This window comes from Procambarus clarkii, chromosome 38 (genome assembly GCF_040958095.1).
Source record: "Procambarus clarkii isolate CNS0578487 chromosome 38, FALCON_Pclarkii_2.0, whole genome shotgun sequence".
NCBI classification, from domain to species: domain Eukaryota; kingdom Metazoa; phylum Arthropoda; class Malacostraca; order Decapoda; family Cambaridae; genus Procambarus; species Procambarus clarkii.
Window position 1 is genome coordinate 21,020,463 of NC_091187.1, and position 24,620 is coordinate 21,045,082.

The 24,620-nt window shown below is 40.5% G+C and overlaps 1 protein-coding gene across 2 annotated transcripts; it reads left to right on the forward strand.

The window, feature by feature from the left end:
• Positions 1–797: 797 nt before the first annotated feature.
• On the forward strand, positions 798–24,620 carry LOC123771908 (uncharacterized). 2 transcript variants are annotated; one of them, XM_045764691.2, is made up of 13 exons: positions 798–1,053; positions 3,736–3,867; positions 4,566–4,673; positions 5,111–5,249; positions 5,884–6,018; positions 8,230–8,403; positions 10,427–10,556; positions 11,207–11,319; positions 14,274–14,440; positions 15,667–16,081; positions 18,544–19,246; positions 20,393–21,567; positions 24,316–24,620. In XM_045764691.2, exons 2-11 carry the CDS (start codon positions 3,753–3,755, stop codon positions 18,710–18,712), a joined length of 1,665 nt encoding a protein of 554 aa, XP_045620647.1. In that variant the 5' UTR covers positions 798–1,053; positions 3,736–3,752; the 3' UTR covers positions 18,713–19,246; positions 20,393–21,567; positions 24,316–24,620. The 2 variants fall into 2 exon arrangements, with proteins under 2 accessions (XP_045620647.1, XP_045620648.1); XM_045764692.2 differs by lacking the exon at positions 798–1,053 and adding an exon at positions 1,166–1,291.

Consider the following 24,620-nt stretch of genomic DNA (forward strand, 5'->3'; position numbering starts at 1 on the left):
AATGTAGGACCGAAAACAGTTGCTTTTTTTCCCACCCACGGGGATATAAACCCATGGAACAGCCTTTCAGCCGAAGAAAAAGTTACAGCCCCGCTCCTGTGCCAGGTAAGTCCTCTACGGGCTCACCATAGCCCGTGCTACTTAGATTTTTTGTTCTTAGTAGCTGAATCTTAAACAACTACTTCCAGCCGAAGCCCTAAATGCCAAAACTGTTTCCTGTCCTCGTAGAGACCACTAGGGATAGTGGCCCTTGAGTAAATCGGGTAAAAAAGAAATACATGGAACCGCCTACCTGCCGAAGCTGTAGATTACCAACACTGATTAGTTTTAAAATCCAACTGAAAACAAATTGGGGCAAATGGGGGGATGGTGGGGCTTTCAACAAGCCGCCGGCATCCTGTTCTCATCGAGGCCACTAGTATATTAGTGACCCTCGGGTAAATAAACCCATGGAACCGCCTACCTGCCGAAGCTGTAAATTTCAAAAGTATAAAATTTTAAAATCCAGCTGAAAACAAATCGGGGCAAATGTGACCATCGACAAGCCGCCGGCATCCTGTTCTCAAGGCCACTAGTGTGGTGTTAGTGACCCTTGGGTAAATCCACGTATATAAGTTTAGTTCATTTATTATGCACCCCATACCCATCTTGTGGGCGGTAGTGGAAAGGGTTACAGAGGAACATAATGGCCTCAGGGAGTATAAAAGGAATGATTTAAATCAACAAAGTACTTACCTAGTTGTGCTTGTGGGGGGGGGGGGGGGTAGGTTGAGCTTTGGCTCTTGGGTCCCCGGCGTGAGTGAACCAGTGTGACTGCGGCTGTGTGTAGTGAAGGGGCTTTATTCTCACCACTGGCCACCTCTACCTAATTACCCTCCTCAATTTACCCAAGAACAAGTATATCACCATTTCAATGACCTTTGGTGTCTTGATCTTTACCTAATGAGGTAAAAAATCTGCTAAAGTCTTAATGACTACGAACATTTACCTGTTGTGTGACCTGTTAAGGTAGAGCAGCGGATGTGGGACAGCAGAAATATTGTTATTATCCAGGTGTGTATTAATGGGGCTGACAAATTAGTTTATTATATAAAGAAAACCCCCCATACACCATAATACATAAGTCTGTATTACTGCCACTAAGTAGTTCTCCAGTATAGGGGCTGAGGACGTTAGGAACTGCCTTCCAAACTCGCTATGTTTCTTATCATGGACTGACTCATTGTCTGTGTGTGTTGGGAGGGATATGATCCCCAGCTGCGTGTCCTAGGGTGCTGTGAGGAGCACTAGGGTGTGTGTGAGGAGCTCTAGGGTGTGTGTGAGGAGCTCTAGGGTGTGTGTGTGAGGAGCTCTATGGTGTGTGTGAGGAGCTCTAGGGTGTGTGTGTGAGGAGCTCTATGCTGTGTGTGAGGAGCTCTATGGTGTGTGTGTGAGGAGCTCTATGGTGTGTGTGAGGAGCTCTAGGGTGTGTGTGTGAGGAGCTCTATGGTGTGTGTGAGGAGCTCTATGGTGTGTGTGTGAGGAGCTCTAGGGTGTGTGTGAGGAGCTCTAGGGTATGTGTGTGTGTGTGTGTGTGGTAGTTGAGGTAATCACCAAAGGAAAGTGCTTGGCTAATATATGACCGCCTACTATTTTGCTTAAGGTCCAAATTGCAGAGATACAAGTCGCATCGTACCCCAAGATAGTTTGCGTATGAGTACTAAAACCGATCCTACCCTCGCCCTATAGGATACAAATTATGTCGTATACAAGACTCGCAAGATTCGCGTAGCTCAATCCAAACCAGCCTAACCCAACCCAAACCTAGCCTAACCCAACCCAGACTAGCTTAACCCAACCTAAAACCAGCCTAACTTAACCCAAACCTAGCCTAACCCCAAACTAACCTAACCCATCCGAGCCCAATACAGCCTAACCTAAGCTAATGTAGGTATCCTGCAGCCTCGGGAGACCATGGCGTTGCGCTCCAGTTGTTGAGGTTGAAGCGTCCTTACCTAATCTAATACAGCCTAACATAACAATATATATATGGTTTTAACAAAGAAAAAAAGTTGTTTTGGCGAATCATCTCGTGCCCGAAATGACCACCCCTTCACCCATCCCAATATAATTCCAGCTAACCAAAGCTAACAGAGCTAAACCAAATGATATATGTACTTGTAAATAGAAACTGAGCTTTCTCAACATGCTTGAATGTGGTTAGTTAATTATGCAGCCCATACCCATCCTGTGAACAGGAGTAGACCCCCATACCTATCCTGTGAGGGGTATGGTCGTTTTGTACACGAGACGATTCGACAAAGTGCAATTTCTGTTTGTTAAAACTGTATATTGTTATGCTAGGCTGTATTAGCTTAGAGTAAGATGTATTGGGCTGAAGTGGGTTAGGTTAGGTGAGTTTGGGTTGGGTTGGGTTGGGTTGAGCTAGGTTAAGTAGGTCTCAAAATACGCTGGCCAATTGTCTTGTGTTGGTGGACCAAACTCTCACAAGTCAAGCCTGGCCTCGGGCCGGGCTTGGGGAGTAGAAGAACTCCCAGAACCCCATCAACCAGGTATCCTCCTGTGAGCAGTAGTAGATCCTATCCACCTCCTGGGGCTCGTGTGGCTCAAGCTCTGCTTCAGGCGGCTGGGGTGGTTCTTCTCTGGCCCCTACCACAGTGGTCTCCGGGTTTGGAGTCCCTGTGCCTTCTTTTAGCAACTTCGAGGTAAACTCCGAAGCTGGAGCCCCTAGGGCAGTTTGTTGTCAGCCGTAGTAGACCCTATACCCATCCTGTGAGCAGTAGTAGACCTCATACCCATCCTGTGAGCAGTTTGTAGACCTCATACCCATCCTGTGAGCAGTCGTAGACCCCATAACCATCCTGTGAGCAGTCGTAGACCCCATAACCATCCTGTGAGCAGTCGTAGACCCCATAACCATCCTGTGAGAAGTAGTAGACCTCATACCCATCCTGTGAGCAGTAGTAGACCCCATAACCATCCTGTGAGCAGTAGTAGACCCCATACCTATCCTGTGAGCAGTAGTAGACCTCATAACCATCCTGTGAGCAGTAGTAGACCCCATAACCATCCTGTGAGCAGTGGTAGACCCCATACCCATCCTGTGAGCAGTAGGGTTGAGGAGCTTCAGGCTCTTTTATTTTTTCTGGAGATAAGGGTTCGTTCCCTTATCGTTCATTCCCTTATCCAGTTGGGTTTGTTCTTGATGCACAATGGACAATTCCGGGTTCGAAACTCAGGCTGGACAGAAATGGTTGGGCACATTTCCTTTCACTTAATGCCTCTATTAACCTAGCAGAAAGTAGGTACTCAGGAATTAGTCAGCGTGTTGTGGGGTTGCATCCTGGGCGGGGTCGGTAATTCTGCCTTGGGTGGGAGGGTACCTCGATAAAAGCCAAAACGTGTATGAATACTCTCTGGTTTCCTGGCCCCCCTACACAGTGAATTAAATCAAATCTGCGACACAAATGACAGTGTCATCAGTGTCATTAAATGAGCTTTTTCTGGCCTTATCCAGAAAGATGTATTTCATTGCGTTCAATGCTGGGTTTTATGATTTTCTAGCTGTAGAGATCACGTTAAAATTTTTTGTTTTAAAAAGTAATTATTTAGCTTTTTGAATTATTATTTTTTTTAGTACAGTAATTATTACTGTTCAATAAATAATATTGTATTATTAATGTAAATAATATATTATTTAATTGAATAGATGTAAACTGCTTACCATAATTCCAGGGCCGTTGGTGTGCACAATGGCTGCCATGACAGCCAGTGTCCTTAATAATTTTGCTGATCTTGCACTGTCACTACCAACTCCCTCTTTAGAAGCAACCATCAAACAAAACCCTACAGTTGTTGACTCAACAGGTAAGTAGTGTCATATGAACAAATCCACAAGGGCCGTGATGAGGGTTCGAATTTATGCACAGGCGTAAGTTTGAACCCTCATCAAGCCCCTTGTGGATTTGTTCATTTGATATATCACGCTATTGTGTTTCTGTGTGTATTAAGTGGTGTCATTTTAGGGCACGAAGTCCTTTAACTGTCTATTTTCTGGCCCCCCTATCAGTGAGACCTTTAAAACTTTCATCTATAATGTGACTGAAACACTAGATAGACAATTACAGTACCTATATATGAAAACTTGTGTTACAAAAATCTAAGCATAATGTTAACAACCACATCTCCGCACTAACGATACATAACTGATGCTTCACAAACTACGTTGATAATCTAGAAATTACACGGAATATTTCCCTATTTCCTGAATTTTCTTATGCACTCATACTAAAATATACTGTAGTTCATTTCTTATCAAGTACTGTTAAGTAGACACTGGTTATTCAATCTTGTTCAAATCCATTACAAGAAATATATAAATTGATCAGACAAAGAAAGATGTCTAGGAAAGAAGCCAGAAATACTTTACTGGGTATATAAACTAAGTTATTATTCTAACCTCAAGGAATCAGAATCATTACTTGGCATTTACCTGCTGGAATTTAAGTGGAGTTGGGAACAGTCTATGAAATATGCATCACTAAATTCTGCGCCGTGTGTTTCAGGGTATGATGGGAGGACAGCACTACAGAAAGCGGTGATGGTTGGGAACCTCCCAGTAGTGAGACTACTGCTGCAGTATGGTGCTGACCCCAACCTCAGAGCTCAGTCAGGTATAAGTCAAAATTGAAAGAGGTGCTTCTTTTATTCTGTGTGTTCTTTCTGGGGGGTAGCCTCCCATGACTCCCTGAAGCTGTCTTGCTGCGATTGCTATATACTTATAGGGCTCATCAGTTGCAGTTCTGTCTGGCCTACTAGAGACCAGAGCCAGAACCTGATGCCTCCTGTCACAGAGGTGCAGGAAGTGAGTGATAATTCCCACAGAACAAGGGATTCACTCAAATTACCTCGAAATGTGTTATGCTCAAAGCAGAATGACCCTACAGACATTTTGAATCGATTCCTGTTGGTTCAGTGCAGATTATCAACTTCTTGTGAGTATGCATGTTCTGACCCATTTGAGCCAAGAAGGATCTTTCTTTATGAAGGAACCAAGTGGCCTGCTAAAAAATTTGGTTCTCATATGCACTCAGTCTTATTATTATTTCAGGTGAGACTGCTGTACACATAGCATGCTGTAGAGGACTACTCAACGTGGTTGTGACACTTTTGAAACACGGAGGAGATCCCATGGTTGTGGATGGCACTGGAAAAGTAGCTGCGCATTGTGCTGCAATTGCTGGCTCAATGTATGTTAATACGGGCTTTAATAGTGCTTTTTCTGAATTTGTCATGAAGCATGAAGAAGTGGAAGTGCTGACTCTTAATATACTGATGCAAGATTATGGTGCTGTATGAACATGACAAATCAATTATTGTAACAGTAATAATATCTAGTTAGGGCATGTTGAACAAATTAATTATAATAAAATGGTGAAGAGAGTGTTTGAGGGTAGCAAGAGGAAAGGACGGCCTGAAAGAAGATAAGCTGACTTAGAGAGTGAGTGAGTGTGAGGAAGAAAGGATTGAGAGTTGACCATGTATGGGATTTGGTAAGGAGAGAAGCCTGGTATTATGAAAGAGTGGAGTGCTGCTTCAGATCATTCCTGAAGTGTGTTTGTGCTTGTTCTTTAGTGATAATGAAGAGTGCACGATATAACCGAGGGCCACTAGGGTTAGTGGCCCTCAGGTAAATCGAGTAATAACAATTGTACATGTAAATTGTAGGTAATATCTGTTGTTTTCTTTCCCGATATTGTTTCCCTTTTGTTTCTAGGCTGATACCTACCCACTCAGTGAAAATGGGAAACAGAGTAATGATAATATAACGTATGTATCTTCACCTGTAAGAATGCCATAATTTCGTGTGAATTTTTCTTCTAGGGTGCTTGTACAGTATTTGGCAGAAGTTTGTGAGGTGAACTTAGAAGCTGAGGATAATCGTGGCTCCACTCCCCTCCATATTGCTGCTGCCTGTGGACATCTTGGCCTTGTACAGTATCTTGTCCAGAGTAAAAAGTTAGTTGCATGTATTTTTGTGTCTTGTATTATTTTAGTGTATACGCCTCTATATATATTTTGTGTTACATCAGTTGCGAGAGTTCTTTTTTAGCCTACTTGGCACCAGAGCCAGAACCTGAGCGCTCCCCCCAGAGGTGCATGGAGTGCGTGACAATCCGTCACCCCACCAGAAAAAGTCTCCAGAAAATGCAGACAAGTGGAGGGTTCACAGACAAAGCCTCAAAACCACCCAAGAACTCTGCAGATGATTCACACAGATCAGGGGATTCACCCAAACTAGTCTGAAACTCGTTAGTACAGATTACTACCACGAGGCATTCCTGCCCCAGCTCTCCATCGACTCTCCATTTCAATTCTGGAGCTGAGAGCAACCCACAATGAACCAGTGAACCTGGAGGTGGAAGTTGGGGGGTAATTAGGGAGCCACTGGGGCTCCTCTAGAAAAAGGTATTTCATTACATTCAATGCTGGGTTTCTGCAGGATGTCCCCCAGTGGCTTCCTGAAAGTAACTAACCACAGAGAACAAACATGGGATTTAACAGGAAGGAGGAGAGGCAGCAGACACTAGGATGAAGTAAAGCAACGCTTAGAGACAAGGCCTAAAGCAAAACATGGCTGACTGGGACCAAGAACAATAACTAAATACTGGGCTGCCACAACTCTATTAAAACACTAAAGCCAGTGAGCCCAAATATTATCCCTGGACATATTGGAGAAGATGGCGGCCAAAGTCATGTATTTGCGAGCATCATGGGCCTGAGAGTAGGCCACAGGATAACTAGACTTAATGACACTGCAGACAACCTGAGAAATGTGAGCCTTGGAACATGGAACCAAGGAAACTGGGTCAACCACCATGGTATCCACAGAGACAGAACTGGTGGCACACAGGTAGCAGGGAAGAGCTGCCACTATACACAACAAATGATGCATTCCCCAGCCATACCAACCAAAGTATCAACTACCAAAGACCCCTCTAGAAATTCGCAGGCTCGTTCTTCACCAGAAAAGGAGAAGGCTGCAAAGGAACAATTCAACCATCCAGGCCAAAGGAACAGAACCCCGGCCTCCTGAGAAGAGCTTGAAGCTTCCCAACCCTATAGATGGAAATGAGAGCTTGAAAGAAAACAGCCTTGAGAAAAATATCACGAGCTGAAGGGGAACTGTAAATCAAGTTTCCCTTCATAGGGGAATAAAATAGGAGAAAATATAAAGAGGAGAAAAGACAAAAACCTGGCTAAAAGACCAGGATATCTCAGGAGTATGAGCAGGCCAGAGGTGAAAAACCACTCAAGACAACTTTCGAAATGAAGATGTAAAGTGTTGACACCGAAGGCAAGCAGCAGCAGCAGCAGCAGCAACTATTCCAACTCCAAACTATAAGAGGCAACATTATTTGGCATGGGATGCTGATCGAGAAACAATCGGGACAAAAAAGGACAGGACAGACCTGACAGTGATACAATTGGCATTAGACATGTGTAGGAACTCCTGATGTGTGGAGCAGAGGAAAAAGTTGAATCATCAAAGTACACTGCTCTGCCAATCTAAGGGAAGAGGTGGAGCCATGGAAAAATGCCCAAGTTCAGACACTGAGCCAGCAGTGCTGGAAACCAAGGCTAGTACTATATATTTATTGTATTATAATAGTACAATAAATATATTACAGAGTTGTAATAGTTTAATACAGCACTAATAGTTTAATGCAGAACTGTAATAGTACAAAACTGTAATACAGTAGTTCAATATTGTAATGGTACAGTACAAAACTGTAATAACACAATACAGTACTGTAATGAGAGAATCAACTGGAGCTCTGAGGTGAACGTGCAGGTCAGGGTGGTGCAGGGGTTAGCGTCAGTGGTGGGGATTCTCCTGGTCGCGGGTTGGAGTCGCCTCAGAGCTCCAGTCGTCTTTCTCATTGATATATATCATGCTAGTGGGATTTGTCTGTGTAATAGAAGTACTGTAATAGTATAAGCTCTGGAATGTAATAATGCAGTACAGTACTGTAATAATGCAATACTGTACAGAACTGTCATATAGTACAATACTGTAATAGTAAAATGTGTTACTGTAATAGTACAATGTAGTACTATAATAGTAGAATGCATAGTACAGTAACTGTAGTTGAAGGGTAGGGCCAAGCACTTGGAAATGAACTCAAATGTTCTCTGTAACAAATCTAATTTTATTTTAATATACAGAGTTACTCGTACAAAAGTGGACGTTGAGGGCAACACAGTGCTTCACTCGGCAGCCACCGGAGGAGTGTCGGGTGTTTGCTGGACAATAATCTACCCGGGTTCTGAGCAGCTCCTCACGACTCCCAACACAGCGGGTCTTACGCCTGCTCAAGTTGCTCATGCCTCCACTTCAATGTCAGTGAGCGTGTTTGGTAGCTGTTAGTGAGCATGTGTAGGGACTTAGTGAGCATGTGTGGGGACTGTTAGTGAGCATGTGTGGGAACTGCTAGTGAGCATGTGGGAACTGTTGAATCCAGGTGTTTCTCTGCAGCTCTGCCTCTTTCAGAATATTGGAACAGTGTTGTACCCCACTGGTTCGAGCTTCTCCTTGGCTCTTCCCATCTGATCTTTCAGATGCATCTTTACTGCCATCTCAATGGTAAATAGATGGCTGATTTCATGGTGTCCCCACCTGCATTTGTATTTTTGGCAGCAGTATGAGGTTTCTTGGTGCTTTTTCCCTTTATTGTCATTCTTCTGCCTCTGTATATGTGGTGCTTTCATTTCTTGGTTGGCATCTCGTGGTGAATACTGTCACCTTGTATCGTTCGGCACTGGTGGAGCTACTGCTTCTTGTGTTTGGTATTGATGTTTCCTAGTGTTGTTTTGAAAACTGTTTTGCACATTGTTTCACTTCTGGCATGCTCATGTGCTGCCTGAGCCTTATTAGTCCATGGACCATGTTCTCGCCTTTCTTTCTTCTCCACAGTTTCCGGTTTCCCCTTCAGTCTAGGACTCGTTTTCTAAAGTGATTTTCATGTTGGCACTCACCTTTGTTTGTAGTCAAGGAACTTCATGCTTTTCTCCAGATATGTGGGTTTTGTTCTTTTTGCCCTGGTGGGTACTATGTTTATTTGCAATCTTGCCCTCCTCTTCTAGCGAAGAATAAGTTGGCAGATTTCTGGATGGGTCCTTTGGTTATTGATGGTTGATTAGGCCGGGGTTAGCACCCTTGTGCCCACGATATTTGTACATACACTGCTCTTGCAGCAGTTTTTACCAACATCTCCTGGGCTGGTATGTGGGCATGGGAATTTTGGAGATCTAAAAGGGTTCTGGCAGCTGGGATTCAGTTAATGTTCCCAGGTCTTATTTTGCCCCATATTACATTGGGTTATGTCTCTTGGCCCTCATGTCTCATCCTCATCTTGACTGCCTGTGGTTTCCCCTCCTGGTGAGTCCCTCTTTTTCTTCTCCATGGATAGTTACCTTCACAGGAAGCCACAAGGGGGACTCCTCCCAGAAAACCCGCATTGAATGTAATGAAATGTCTCTTTCCAGGTGAGCTCTGGTGACTTCCTGACTCCCTTCCTCTCTCCAGGTTGTCATCATCGTTGAACTGAAGGTGGAGCAGCTGGCCGATCCCTGGCTGCTTCCCTCCTCGCTCCCAAATGAGGGGTGAATGAGCAGCCACTAGTTTCATTAAATTTTAATAATTTGTTTACATTGTTGTGGAAGTTCTATAGCTGTTTCTTAAGGCTTTGGTCTCATTTGAATGTAGCAGTGGTTTGTTTTGTTTTGCTGACTTTCTGGGAGTCTTCCTTGGTGGTGGCATAAATGAATAATTTAATATGTAACTGCCACTGATCCCTGCTCCTCTTTTGAGTGGGGCCAGGTTCTGGCTCTGGTCCCCGATAGGCCATATAACTTTGGCCAATGGGACCTAGTAGAATGACACACTATCAGAGATAATAGCTTCAGGAATCCACTGGAGCTTGCCCAGAAATTGATGGTTCATAAGTCAGTGCTGGTTGTTTCTTCCCCTTCTTGAAAATAAAATGCAGAACATAGAATTTCCACCAAAACCAAAGTTCCATCTTTTACCATTAAAAGTATGCTACAGTATAACGTAAGAAACCAGCATTGAACATAATGAAATGCCTATTTGTGATGAGTTTTTAGTGGCTTCAAGGTGCTTGCTAACTGGTAAACTCTTCCCAATGCAATCCACACTAGGTCCTTGTGAGTCATTGTAAGCCTACTGGCAACAGAGGTCAAAACTTTGCCTCCTCTCTCTAAAGAGGTGCAAGGAACAGGGAAGCCTAGATCACCTAACGAAGAAAATCCCACCAAAAATGTGTAATATAGTACCACTAATCAGCTAGTACATGCTTCTTATTTTCTAAGTAGGAGCAAACTAATATTTTGTCTTTATCAGCTCCCCAGACTGTCGTAAGTGGCTGGACCGATGGACGAGACAGTATGAGCGCAGCAGTGCAGTGGAATCTCCTCGATGGCCTTGGTTGATTCAGTTGTTAACTCCAGTGACTATTTTTTATATTGGAATTGCAAGTATTTCCAGTTATGAATGTTATATGCATGATCTACAATCAACATTGATAAGTTGTTAATTACACCGGAAAATCTTGGAGTATGCATAATATGTAGTACAGACTTCGAATCTGCTTGAACATTTTATAACTTACATTACACACAGAAATCCCATAGCGTGATGCATCAAATGAACACATCCACACGGGCTGTGATGAGCATTCGAACATACGTCCGAAAGCATCCCAGACACTGCCTTAATCGACAGAGCTACAACATGATCAAAAGAGTTGAAACCAGAAGTTTTACTGAACTTACTTGGGTCCTGCAGCCTCTTTGAGACACAAACCAGGGTTTTACACAACTCCCCCCATGCACTCGAGCCTATTGACATAGTTCGAGTGCATGGGGGAGTTGTGTAAAACCCTGGTTTGTGTCTCAGAGAGGCTGCAGGATCCGAGTATGTTCAGTAGAACTTCTGATTTCAACTCTTTTGACCATGTTGTAGCTCGGTCGATTAAGGCAGCGTCTGGGATGCTCTTGGACGTAGGTTCGAATCCTCGTCACGGCCCTTGTGGATTTGTTCATAACTTACATCCTTTATTCAGTTTGAACTTTGTTTTAAATTGATTAGTAGGGCATATAGTATTACATCAATTAATTTCAGTTGCTGTCTATGTTTGCCATGCCACATCACCAGTGGATGGTTGGACTGCCCGTGTTCATTGTAGCTCTCACGGTACTGGCAAGACAACAACATCGCATGAAGCACCCCATCAGGTATGTCAAACATCAGAACTTGTTATGTTCTGCACTAGAGATATTGAGGAAGAACTTAAGACATAAAATGTTAGCATTGAACACTGGAGAGTATAGTATAGTAGAACACAATCGACTTGAGAATGGTCCAGGATGGACCGAAACGTCGTCGTCCCTTCACCTTCTAGTGTGTGGTCTGGTCAACAAAGTATAGTATAGCATTGTGTATTAACAAGCATTCATTTGCACTGAAAAGATTTTTTTGCATATACATTTCTTGGGGAGCCCTGGTGACTCCCGAAAGCCATCTTGCTGAGATTGCTCCATAATAAAATGTCTCATCATTCACAGAAGTTTTGTTTATCCTACCAGGGACCATAGCCAGAACTTTGCATCCCCTCATAGAGCCTCAGGAAGCGAAAGACTATTCGCCGTGTCACTAGAAAAACCTCCAGAAAGTCAGCAAAGTTTTACAGACAACTGGAGGGTTCACAGAAAATGAAGCCTTGAAACTGTCAAATAACTCCCATCCAAATAATTCACACAGAACAAGGGATTCATTTAAACTAGCTCAAAACGTGTTAATACCAATTGCCACTACCAGGGAGCTTGGTCCCAGCCCCCAGCCAGCTTTCCATCACAGTTCTGTTACTGTTGTGACAGACAATAATTCTGCCTGTAGTGCTCTTGTCTGCCAGTTGTGGGCAAGCCCCGTCGTTACAAGCTAAATGCTGGCCATTCTTGGATATGTTTGTTCTACAGGTACCATTTGGTTGTTGTATTGTTCCTTACTTTAGTGTTCACTGCATTTTTTAATTTGGATTGTTGTGTACTCACCTAGTTGTGCTTGCGGGGGTTGAGCTCTGGCTCTTTGGTCCCGCCTCTCAACCGTCAATCAACAGGTGTACAGGTTCCTGAGCCTATTGGGCTCTATCATATCTACACTTGAAACTGTGTATGGAGTCAGCCTCCACCACATCACTTCCTAATGCATTCCATTTGTCAACCACTCTGACACTAAAAAAGTTCTTTCTAATATCTCTGTGGCTCATTTGGGCACTCAGTTTCCACCTGTGTCCCCTAGTGCGTGTGCCCCTTGTGTTAAATAGCCTGTCTTTATCAACCCTGTCGATTCCCTGAGAATCTTGAATGTGGTGATCATGTGTGGGATTGGCTCTTGTTGTATTTTGGGTTGCATGCACTCAGGGTTTTCTTCCTTGGCTGTCCACTAACACTGCCCTTGCATAGTCTGAGTTATCTTCTCTGGTGTGTTTAAGAGTTTGCCCCTGACAGGCCTGGTCACTGGGGGTGGAGAGCCTTGTCTTAGGCTAATCACAAAATTTTTTATTCCTCTGTTTGGGCCCATGACTGGGGGGCCTTCTTTTTGTTGTACTAGGGATGCACAAGGGTTCTGCACATGATTGTTTGTATGGTGCACTATGATTGCAAATCATAGTCAGATTGTTTTCACTGCATTTCCTGTCTGTTCTGCTTGTGAGAGGCCCCCAGTGCCTAGGGTTTCTATTTGACTAGTTACGATCAGGTTCTGGGGTTTTCCCGCGTGTCTATGGCCTGGCTTATTTTATCTTGACCCAAGGAGTCTGCACTCACTACGATAAGTTCGTAGAGTGCATGTCTGCTGCTACTGATGGGTAGTCATTGGGATGGTGGGTGGTAGGAAAGTAAAGCAGCTTGTGCTTGGCCTGGCTGCAGCACTGCCATCTGTTGGTATTGATGTGGCCCTGGGTGGCTCGACAGTTTATTGAATGTTTGTGCTGGAGTCTTAACTTTGCCTGCATAGTTTTCCCTCAGCGCAAAGTGTTGCTTTGGTGGCCATTCTGGTATCTTAGGTTCAGCCCCTTTCACTACCACCACAATCGAGTGTGGGCTGCATTGACCCTTAGCTGGCTAGTGCATCACCAGCTTCTTCAGGATTTTTGGTGTTCGGTTCTCTGGCGCATTCCTGTGCTCTTGCTCAACGTCTTCATGGACGCCTCATCTCTGGGAAGGACTTTGATTCTTCTGTGCACCAGCTCCATTCAGACTGTTACCCTGTGGTTCATTGCATCAACTGTGGAGGGAAGGTTTGCTTCTATCCTTTGCCCTTTGGAGCTGGACACTTCGAGTTCTGCTGGGTTTACGTTCAAGGATGTCCAACATTCTTGCAGATGGTATGTCCCGGTTCCTTGGTTTCAGGTGCTGTTTACTAGGTGTTCGAACCCAGGCATTTTTTCGCAGCTCCCCATTTATCAGAAGGTTGGCCCAGTGATGTATTTTGCTAGTTCACACTTTTCTTAGATCTTCACATATGAAGTTTTTTATTTCTTTGTTTTCTGTGAACCTTCCAGTTGTCTGTAAAGCTATTTCTGATTTGTGATTTGTCACTCGCTCTATGCTCGTGTATGAGGGGTCCAGGTTCCAGCTCTAGTCCCCAGTAGGCCAAACACAACTTCTGTGACTGATGTAACTGCTTAGAATGGAGCAATCTCAACTTGACAGCCACTACAGTTCCTCCAGAAAGAGGCATTTCGGTACATTCAACACTAGATTTATTATAAACTGTAATTGAAGAATGTTTCAATTATTATATGAGTGGTGGTTCTGATTGTCAGTGATGCTGCCACATATATACAACACAGTATGGTGATGAGAGGTGGTGCTGATTGTTATTGATAAATGTACTGTATGTAAAAAGAGACAACGCTCCTCCCCTGCAAGTACTTTTAGGTAATGCATTAAGAAATCACATGAACATGATGTATCGATGAGAAAATCAGTAGGAGCCTTGAGGAGGATTTCTTACTATAAGTTAAGGACAGTATGGTTGTTTTGTAAATGTATGGATGCCACTTGGAGAAGCTTAAATGTTTTCTATTTTAGTCTCCTATTTTCATCGAGCAAATACCTTTGCACCCTATTTTAATAGTAAATAGGATAATGATGGTGATAGTTTTAATAAATGTATGACTTTCCAGGTGGCCCAATCCTATATACTTAGGAGCATATGGAGGAGGACTTTTATCCACAATGGCATGCTACTTTATCGGGATTGACGCTCATCGACATGAACCAATTATCGTTTCGCTCATAATGTGGAGTACGGCGCTTTTCCATGTCATCATCTTCTATAAACTGGTCACAGGTATGAATACATTTTCTAATCAGGTAGGTAGGACCTATTAATTGTTATGTCACCAGGGTGAACACTTTGGAAGTTGTATTAGGCTTCCTGGAAATTTATCCATTGACCAATACCGAGTACTCTTCACCTTGGCAAAGGAACCAAGGTAGTTTCATTCTTGTATTCCTTCAGCCATATCGTCAAATCCCACTTTGGGAAGCTAGGCAGACCACCTCCATCAAAAGTAAGTGAATACATCCAAAACAAATCAAAACAAAAACTCCCAAAACGAAACACACAAACAAACCGGTCACCAGAGAGAACCGTCAGCCACTGCTGTATGCAGGCTGCGCCAGCCGCAGTGCGCTCCACCCAGCAAAATCCCACTCGCTACCCAGGGCAAGACGGGAAGCCCGAGACCCCCAACGTACCCAAAGGGAGAGAACAATGCCAAGCGATGAAGCCCTCAAATGGGAGTGAGACCTGAACGTCTCAGGGAAGATAACCCTAGAACGCAAGGGTGGTACTTACTGGGCAGCTAGGGAAGGGGGAACCCTAGGCACATGCAACCCAGCATACCAGAGAACACCTGGCCACCACACCATACAAAGCTGATAAAGCCACATAAACAAAAGTCGGTCAATAAAGCGAGGCCAGAGGAGACTTGTTGACACCAAGCAACGAACTGGTGGGGTGAGCGGGCTCCCCCTCCCCTCTCACTGGGGAGGGGGGTGCTAACGAGCAGGCCTGCTAGTTTGATGTTGACTTGCTTGTTTGTTTGTTTTCTTTTTTTTTGGGGGGGGGAGGGAGTTCTTTGGCTCTGTTCAGATGTAGGTTGCAATTTTCACCAGTAAAGGGCTTGTATTGTTTCGCCTACCTTTATGGGTGCTTTCCCTGGTCGACAACAGAAATGACATTTTCTAAATGTAGAGTGCTCATATGGCCATTGCTCCCTGCGCCTCTCTGAGTGGATCAGGTTCTGGGTCTGGTCTCCGGTAGGCACAGAACTCCCAGGACTGATGACACCAAACTAATATGGCACATGTTAGTTTGGATAGCTTCAGGGAGCCTCTGGGTCTCACCCAGAAAATGGCGTTTCATTACATTCAATGCTGTTTTTTTAATATCTGTAACCTTTACTGATACTGCTCTCTTGTCTTGTAGAGGTTGATGCCTGCCCACCCCATGAAAGTGGGAATGGGCATAATAAAATAATTTATTCTATACATGATTTTAAATTTTTCCAGGTGACCCTGGGATAGTTCGAGCTGAGGGCCCTCTACAGGAAGTGCTGCGAGGTGTGGGCGAGGGAGTGGTACGGGGATATTGTTCTGAGTGTCAGTTGGCCTCGCCCCCATTCTCACACCACTGTCGCCTATGTGTGGAATGCCACCATCAAACAGACCACCACTGTCTCTTTCTCAACACTTGCATTGCCGCAAATAATCACTGGCATTTTGTGGTATTTATAATGTCGAACATGGTTCTCATGGTTGGATTTTTGGAAGCAGCCTACAGAGTTACTATACCCCAGGCTACTCAGGGGGACTGGGTTGACCAGTTGGCAGCACATTTTTGGTATCTAATGGATGAAGATATGTGGACCTTCCTCATGATGATATGCAATGGAGTTTCCTTGCTATGGGCCATTCATCTTTTAAAGTAAGTTGTTATTTTGCATGCAAAATATAACGTATTTATTACTTTATAAACAAATATCTTGTATAGCTATTTTCTGTTCGTATAAGTTTCATGGTTTAGAAAGTTTTATCAAAAGAATGTTGATTAACTCGTCCACTGTATGATACCTTATGGATAGTTGCTGAGAACATCCCTCAAGCTGTCCAACCACTTGGACTGGATGGTAGAGCAACAGCCTCGCTTCATGCAGGTCGGTGTTCAATCTCTGACTGTCCAAGTGGTTGGTAACTGACTATTTACTGATGTGTCTTAGAAGATCCTGACTGTGATGAAAATTATGTATAAGGTACAAATAGCAATGAACCCAATGTTGGTTGTGGTGTTCACAGCACAAGGTGGTCATCTATCGCACACAGCTGCAGTGTGTTGCATCATTTCATCATTGCATCTCTGCATCTTGAAACAAACCTCATGTTCCTTTATATCAAATATACTTGTGGAAAATTCAGGATTTAGTGACCAGGATTCTGATGATAATAGCAGTGTTGTGGCTAGAGTTAGCAACGTGCATAGTATATTGGGAGCATTTTGCTGTGTCAGGTTCCGTTGGCATCTGACTGGCATGCGGCACATGTTGTGCATGGATTATGAGATTGCCACACACAGTAGAACTGCTTAGTGGTTTGTTATGGTGCATAAAAATGTAGATAGTTATGTATAACGTGTGTGTCTGTGTAAAGCAGTGTAGTAACAGCAAAAACAGTATGTTTTATCCATAAAAAATAATAATATGCATATATTAATGCATGAATACATCTGTTCGTACCTATGTCCTACACATTTTGTGATACAAAGAACAATTTTGACATCCCAAGTCATCATTGTACTTCAAAAACAAATCATGGTAAAAGCATTAAAAAAACAATGAAACAATGCACAAAATGCAGGTTGTAAGCATTTAAGCATACCATGTTATGTTCCACATAGCCTGGCTAATACTAGTGTTGTATCTCAAAATTGAAACCAGCACGAATTACTTAAACAAGGACTCGAAGATTGAGAGGTTTAGAATTTGTCAAGCCAAGTTTTGAGGTACAGTATCAGGAAAACATGTAAACTACAGGTGCTTGCAAATCCTTGCAAAGTGGGATGATAAGAGAAATATATGTTTGATGAAGATAGCACAAAGTACAGTGGAACCCCGAGTGACGAGCGACTCCAGATATAATATTTCACACCAGCTGACTGTGTGAGTAGCTATGTCTTATTGCCCTTACTCACCATACAAGCTTAGATGTACAGTTATGGTGAACAAAACATGTAGATACTTATATTTAACGTCTGTGTATAGTGAATAAAAGCAAAAACAGTATGGTGGGAGGAGTATGTTAGCGAGTGAGGAGGTGAGTGAGAGAGTGGTGGCGAGTGGCTGGCTGGCTGGTGAGTGACGGCCACTCTTCGTTTCTTTTTGACTCACAATACCAACTTAGTGGTTCATTATGGTGAACAAAACATGCAGATACGTATATATAACATGTGTATATAGTGTAATAACAGCAAAACTATTTGTTTATTGTTATATGAACATAATATTTGAATCACTAAAATGAACACAATAATTTTGAGTACAGCGATGGTTCGCACATTTTAATATATAAATATATCACAATACACTCTATTGAATAATATTACTGCAAGAAAACAAAGAAAAAATAAATCAGAGACATTGAAATAATTAGGTAATAATATCTTTATGGCAATCCCCGCCTGACAGCTCGGGCGGAGCAAACCTCGTCTGGCGACTGCTCTGTCAATGCCTCTCTTTTGCCACACTTTCCCAGTCTATTGCGCCAAAAATATGCCACCTACAATTTTTAATTTATTTTCCCATGATCAGAGAACACAACACTATAAGATGAAAGATTTTTTTTTTTTTTTGCGCCTGTGGGTATTGAAGCCATTAAGACCCTTAGCGACCAAAAGGTTAAAGTCTGTATTCACTTTAATTCATTAAATGAATCTACCTAATACCAATACTCAATGTCTGCATTCTCTCTAATCCAGGTAATATTATATGACATGGCTTAGTTTAATCAAACACAACTGTGTATTTAAGAAAAAAAATTCTTGCTGGTAGGTTTTCTCTCGCATGATACTTGACGGATCATTTGACATGTTATTCAATCTGTTTAATTCTTTGAAACAATTTGGTGACAGTGATATATTTATTGCTTTTAAGCTCTAAATTCTTTACGAATACCAAACTTAATTATTTAGCTGAGAACTAGAGATTATTATTATTATTATTATTAGATGTTTGTGAACATGCAGCCATATTTGATGCAGATGTGTCCATATATAAAAAAAATGCATTCCATTTTGTTGAGCCAGATATAACTTTGAAATTTTGTTTTATACTGTATGTGAGTAACTCGTCCAATTGTTATGCCAGGTATAATATATATTTTTTTTCATTTTTCCAGCAACCAATTTCAGGTTATAGGGTCTCAGCAGACAACTTTGTGCCGCCTTAAGCTAGGAAACCCCCTGACGAAACCAACACACAGAGAAAAAGTCAAGAATTTCTGGAGTTTTCTTGTTCGTGGCCGAGTTCCTTTGAGCAATCAGACTCATTATTTTAGTCAAGTGTAATTCTACAAAATATTACAAATCGTTGTAAATTTACTGTTGAAAGCAGGTTACCTTAGGGAGAGTATCTGAACAGAATTTTTTGAAGAGTTATGTGAGTTTTGTATATTTGGTTTTTGGCCATGTACTCATCTAATTGTGCTTGCCCGGGTTGAGTTTGGCTCTTTGGTCCCGCAAGTGCACTGCACTGAATGTGTTTTGGCACAAAATTTATTATCGTTTTACCGTTGGATTTCTATCTGCACTGAATTCTTAGGAATAATGTTCGTAAAGGAAAGTTTATTCAACTCCATTGAAAAGATAATGGAATGGTAAATAGTGTGGTGAGATATGTGCACACGAGTACATATGTTTAGAAATCAACACATCAATACAATCTAAAGCCACCATCTTTAAGCATTATATTTTCTTGGGAGAACATTTTCTTAGGTTAGTAAGATGTAATTTGATAATTAAACAAATAGCCAACCTGTTAGACTGGTATTTTTTGTTATATCATTCACTAAACTGGCCAAAAGTATAATAAGCATAATATGTGTGTAAATTCTCCTGGGAACTCCTTTGAGAGTGTGGGAACTCCTCTGCCTTGTGAGGGTCAAGTTCAGTGTACCTACAAGAGAGGAATTATGTATATATATAATGTATATATATAATGTATATATATAATGTATATATATAATGTATATATATAATGTATATATATAATGTATGTATATATATATATATATATATATATATATATATATATATATATATATATATATATATATATATATATATATATATATATATATATATATATATATATATATATATATATATATATATATATATATATATATATATATATATATATATATATATATATATATATATATATATATATATATATATATATATATATATATATATATATATATATATATATATATATATATATATATATATATATATATATATATATATATATATATATATATATATATATATATATATATATATATATATATATATATATATATATATATATATATATATATATATATATATATATATATATATATATATATATATATATATATATATATATATATATATATATATATATATATATATATATATATATATATATATATATATATATATATATATATATATATATATATATATATATATATATATATATATATATATATATATATATATATATATATATATATATATATATATATATATATATATATATATATATATATATATATATATATATATATATATATATATATATATATATATATATATATATATATATATAACCTACTTTCATTCAGCTTATTCTCCAACTGATGCTTTTCCCCCTCCCTCATTATGTACATGAGCCGGTCGGCCGAGCGGACAGCACGCTGGACTTGTGATCCTGTGGTCCCGGGTTCGATCCTGGGCGCCGGCGAGAAATAATAGGCAGAGTTTCCTTCACCCTATGCCCCTGTTACCTAGCAGTAAAATAGGTACCTGGGTGTTAGTCAGCTGTCACTGGCTGCTTCCTGAGGGTGGAGGCCTGGTTGAGGACCGGGCCGCGGGGACACTAAAGCCCCGAAATCATCTCAAGATAACCTCAAGGAATGGGAAATAGAATAATGACTATGAATGGATGGATGGTTGATTAGCTGCCATATTAAAGAGATGTTTCCTATTTCTCACTGTTGGAGACAGAAAGCCTTTTAAGCTTATCAAGGTTCCCCCCCCTTAGGTCAGGTGGGTAGCCTTTTTGAAAGCATGTGATCAAATAGCGATAATTTCCTAACAAGTTCTCAAGTGCAAACGGAGAAAATAAAATGCTTGAAAGCACTCTTTAAAGAACTTTGTTTAGGCGACCAATAACTGTGTATGCATGACAACAAAATACTCAAGTGTATTATGTTCAGCATGCACGCCATTGGTTCCCTACCCTCAGCCATGCAACTACTGACCTACTTCAGGATGCAACCCACAACAGCTGACTAATTCCTAGGGACCTATTAAATGCTAAGTAAACAATGGCATCAGGTGAAAGGAAACATGCCTAAACATTTTATGTTCTGCCATAGGCATCGAACATAAGACCTTTTGATTTTGACCAAATATTGCTGACTCGGTGACCAGCTATGTGGCAGCTGACCTAAAAAACATGGCCTCTCGGGCCGAGACAAACTGGATACAGGGATCACATTTCCTATTTGGGATCTCAATAATTGCCCAGAAATTTTTGTTCCAGATAAATTCCAAACAAGAAAGTTTATAATCTGGAAAATTGCCATCTAAAAACATTTTTGTTGAGTGTAAATGTCATGTACTTAGTGATAATATTGTATATACATAGGTTATATGACATTGCTCAGTGATATTAACAAATGTGTATGTAAACGCCAACATACGATTAAGTCAAATGTGTGTTCAGTGCTCTTGATTTGGAAGGAAGTTCTTGTTACGGTAAATATAAATAGTTGTCTTCTGAGGAGATGGATCACTGTATTTTTTCCCATCAAGTTTGTTATTATTATAAAATATGATATATTTCACTTAAAAAAATCTCGATAAACCCTAGTTCTTAATTGTTATATACTCATCTGATAAACTATTAACCTATTGTTCAAGTGCACTTCTTGAGGGAAGTGTGGAGACAGTACAAGAAATATTTGATAAAAAACATTTTTAATATATAGGTTCCTCCTTTGATTGTTTTATTGAGGCACAGTTTCCTGTGATTATAGATCTAATATTGGTAGTGTGTTCTGTGACACAGTGTTTTGAACTACAGAACTTTGTGCAATTCTATATTTAAAGCAATTGTAAATGTTCTCTGAGATCCTAGAAACATTGTTTAAATACAATACAATACAATACAATACAATACAATTTTATACAATACAATTTTATTTAGGTAAGGTACATACATACAATAAATATTTACAAGGATTGTTTAACTTATAGGTATAGCTAGTACATACAATGCCTAAAGCCTCTATTACGCAAAGCGTTTCGGGCATGATAAACTTAAATGACAAGCTTAATACTAATTGAACATAATGAGTAGAATGAAAACAAGAAATGAAAACATAGATGAAAAAGCAGCACAAATACAATTATGTCGACAAACAGCGCTCTTTAAAGAAAAAAAACAGACATTGGTTGACAAAAGAAGGGTAAGGTAGGTTACAGGGAATTTATTAGGTATAGCTTCGCTTTTAACTTAAACTGGTTGAGAGAGGTACAGTCTTTAACATGGTTGGGAAGGTCATTCCACATTCTGGGCCCCTTGATTTGTAGAGCATTTCTAGTTTGATTAAGTCGTACTCTAGGAATATCAAAACTGTATTTATTTCTGGTGTGATGCTCATGGGTTCTGATACAACCTTCTATGAAGCTTTTGAGATCAGGATTGGCATTATAGTTTAGCGTTTTATATATGTATAATACACATGAGAGAATGTGCAGTGACTTAATGTCTAACATATTCAGAGATTTAAGTAGGGGTACCGAGTGATGTCTGGGGCCAGAATTGGATATTGTCCTAATAGCAGCTTTGTGTTGAGTAATTAGAGGACGTAAGTGATTTTGGGTAGTAGAGCCCCAAGCACAAATACCATAGTTGAGATATGGATAGATAAGGGAGTAATAGAGAGTCACCAGGGCAGGGCGAGGTACATAATATCTGATCTTAGAAAGAATGCCCACAGTTTTTGAAACTTTTTTTGATATGTTTAGAATGTGTCCCTGGAAATTAAGCTTGTGGTCAATGAGAATGCCAAGGAATTTGCCATCTAATTTGTTACAAATTTGGGTATTGTTTATTTTGAGATTTATTTGATTAGAGGATTTATTGCCAAACAGAATATAAAAGGTTTTGTCAATGTTAAGGGTGAGTTTGTTGGCAGTTAGCCACAGATGGACTTTATTTAGCTCAGTATTTACTGTGGCATTTAGAGCAAGGGGATCAGGACTGGAGTAAATGAAGGTTGTGTCGTCAGCAAATAGAATTGGTTTGAGGTGTTGGGAGGCATTTGGAAGGTCATTAATGTAGATGAGAAAGAGGAGAGGGCCAAGTATGCTGCCCTGGGGAACACCAATGTTGATGGGTAGGGTGGGAGAAATTGTATTATTCACAGAAACATATTGGAGCCTGTCAGTAAGGTAGGATTTGAGGTATTGTAGGGAGTGTCCTCTGACTCCATAATGATGTAATTTAAGAAGAAGGTTTTGGTGGTTGACAGTGTCAAAAGCTTTACGCAGGTCCACAAACAACCCAACAGGGAACTCATTTTTATCAAGAGCTGTATGAATCGAGTTAAGCATACTAATAAGTGCATCGTTAGTGCTTTTTTTGGGTCTGAAGCCATATTGGCAAGGGCTAAGTATATTGAGTTTGGCTAGATATGAGTAAAGCTGCTTATAGATTAGTTTTTCAAAAATTTTTGACAAGTTTGGCAGGATAGATATAGGTCTGTAGTTGTTAACATCTGTGAGATTACCACATTTGTGGACAGGCGTTACTCTCGCTTTTTTTAGAATATCTGGGAAGGTTTGGAGTTCAAGTGACTTGTTGAAGAGCAAAGCAATAGCAGGGGCTAAAGATCTGGAGGCTTTTTTGTAAATTAAAGTTGGTATCTCCTCAAGGGCACCAGACTTGGTTTTAAGGGAAAGGATTATCTCATTGACGTCAGTGGAATTAATAGGCTTTAGGTACAGAGACTGTGGATAGTTACCTGAAAGATAGTCATTAATGTCTGTACTGGAAGATGGAATATCATTTGCAAGGGATGAACCAATGGAAGAGAAGAACCTATTGAACTCAGTAGCAGAATCAGAGGCTGAAAGCTGACCATCGTTATTAGTCAGGAGAGTCGGTTTGTTATTTAAAGACTTCTTTGATCCCAATATTTGAGAAATTGTTCTCCAAGTTTGTTTAATGTTGCTCTTTATTTGGGTAAATTTATCTTCGTAGTATTTAGTTTTGGCTCGTCTAATTATCTTAGACAGCAATAATGAGTAATTCTTTGAGAATTCTTTGGAGACAATTCCTAACCTATACTTCTTCTCAAGGTCATGTTTTTTATTAATAGATTTAAGTATTCCCTTTGTAAGCCAGGGATTGTTAAGCCTTTTGGTTGTGACTTGTTTTGTAAGCATAGGACAGTGGGTATTATAAAGGCTAAGAGTTTTTTGAAGAAAAGATTGTACTGCAAGGTTGATGTCCACTATGTTACCTAACTCGGACTCCCAGTTGACATTATCAGCAGCAGTTATAAAATTGTCTATAGCAGTTTCATTGTGTAGTCTAAAACGTATCACTCTTGACTCAAGAGGTGGTTTGCTAATGTTAGTTAAGAGAAATGTGGGGTAATGATCTGTAGTGCTATCGGTGAATATACCTGAAGTAAGCGGAGAGGTTATGTTTGTCCAGATGTGATCGAGCGTCGTGGCAGTGCTATCAGTGATTCTAGTAGGTCTAGTGATTAAGGGTATGAGGAAGCAGGAATTCATACAGTTGAGGAAGCTAACAGCAGTGGGGTGTTCAGGCTCGCAGAGGTCAATATTAAAGTCCCCTGCGATAATTAGGTGGTTTTTAGGTGGTAAATATGTATTATGTTTACAATTCTCATTCTCAGAACATGTTATATAGAGATTTAGACTTTTGTAATAATATGGATGTGTTTTAAACATTACTGCAATAATGTGCTAGCGTATACCATATTATCACTATGATGTACTGTATGTCAAATGTTTAGTAACAATTAAAATACTGCATAATTATGTAATAGCACCATATTTGTATTTTAGTAGCAAGATGTCATAAACTTTTGTTTCCTGTTCTGAGACAGGAGACCAACCACTTGGGCTGATTGTCCAACCACATGGGCTGGATGGTAGAGCG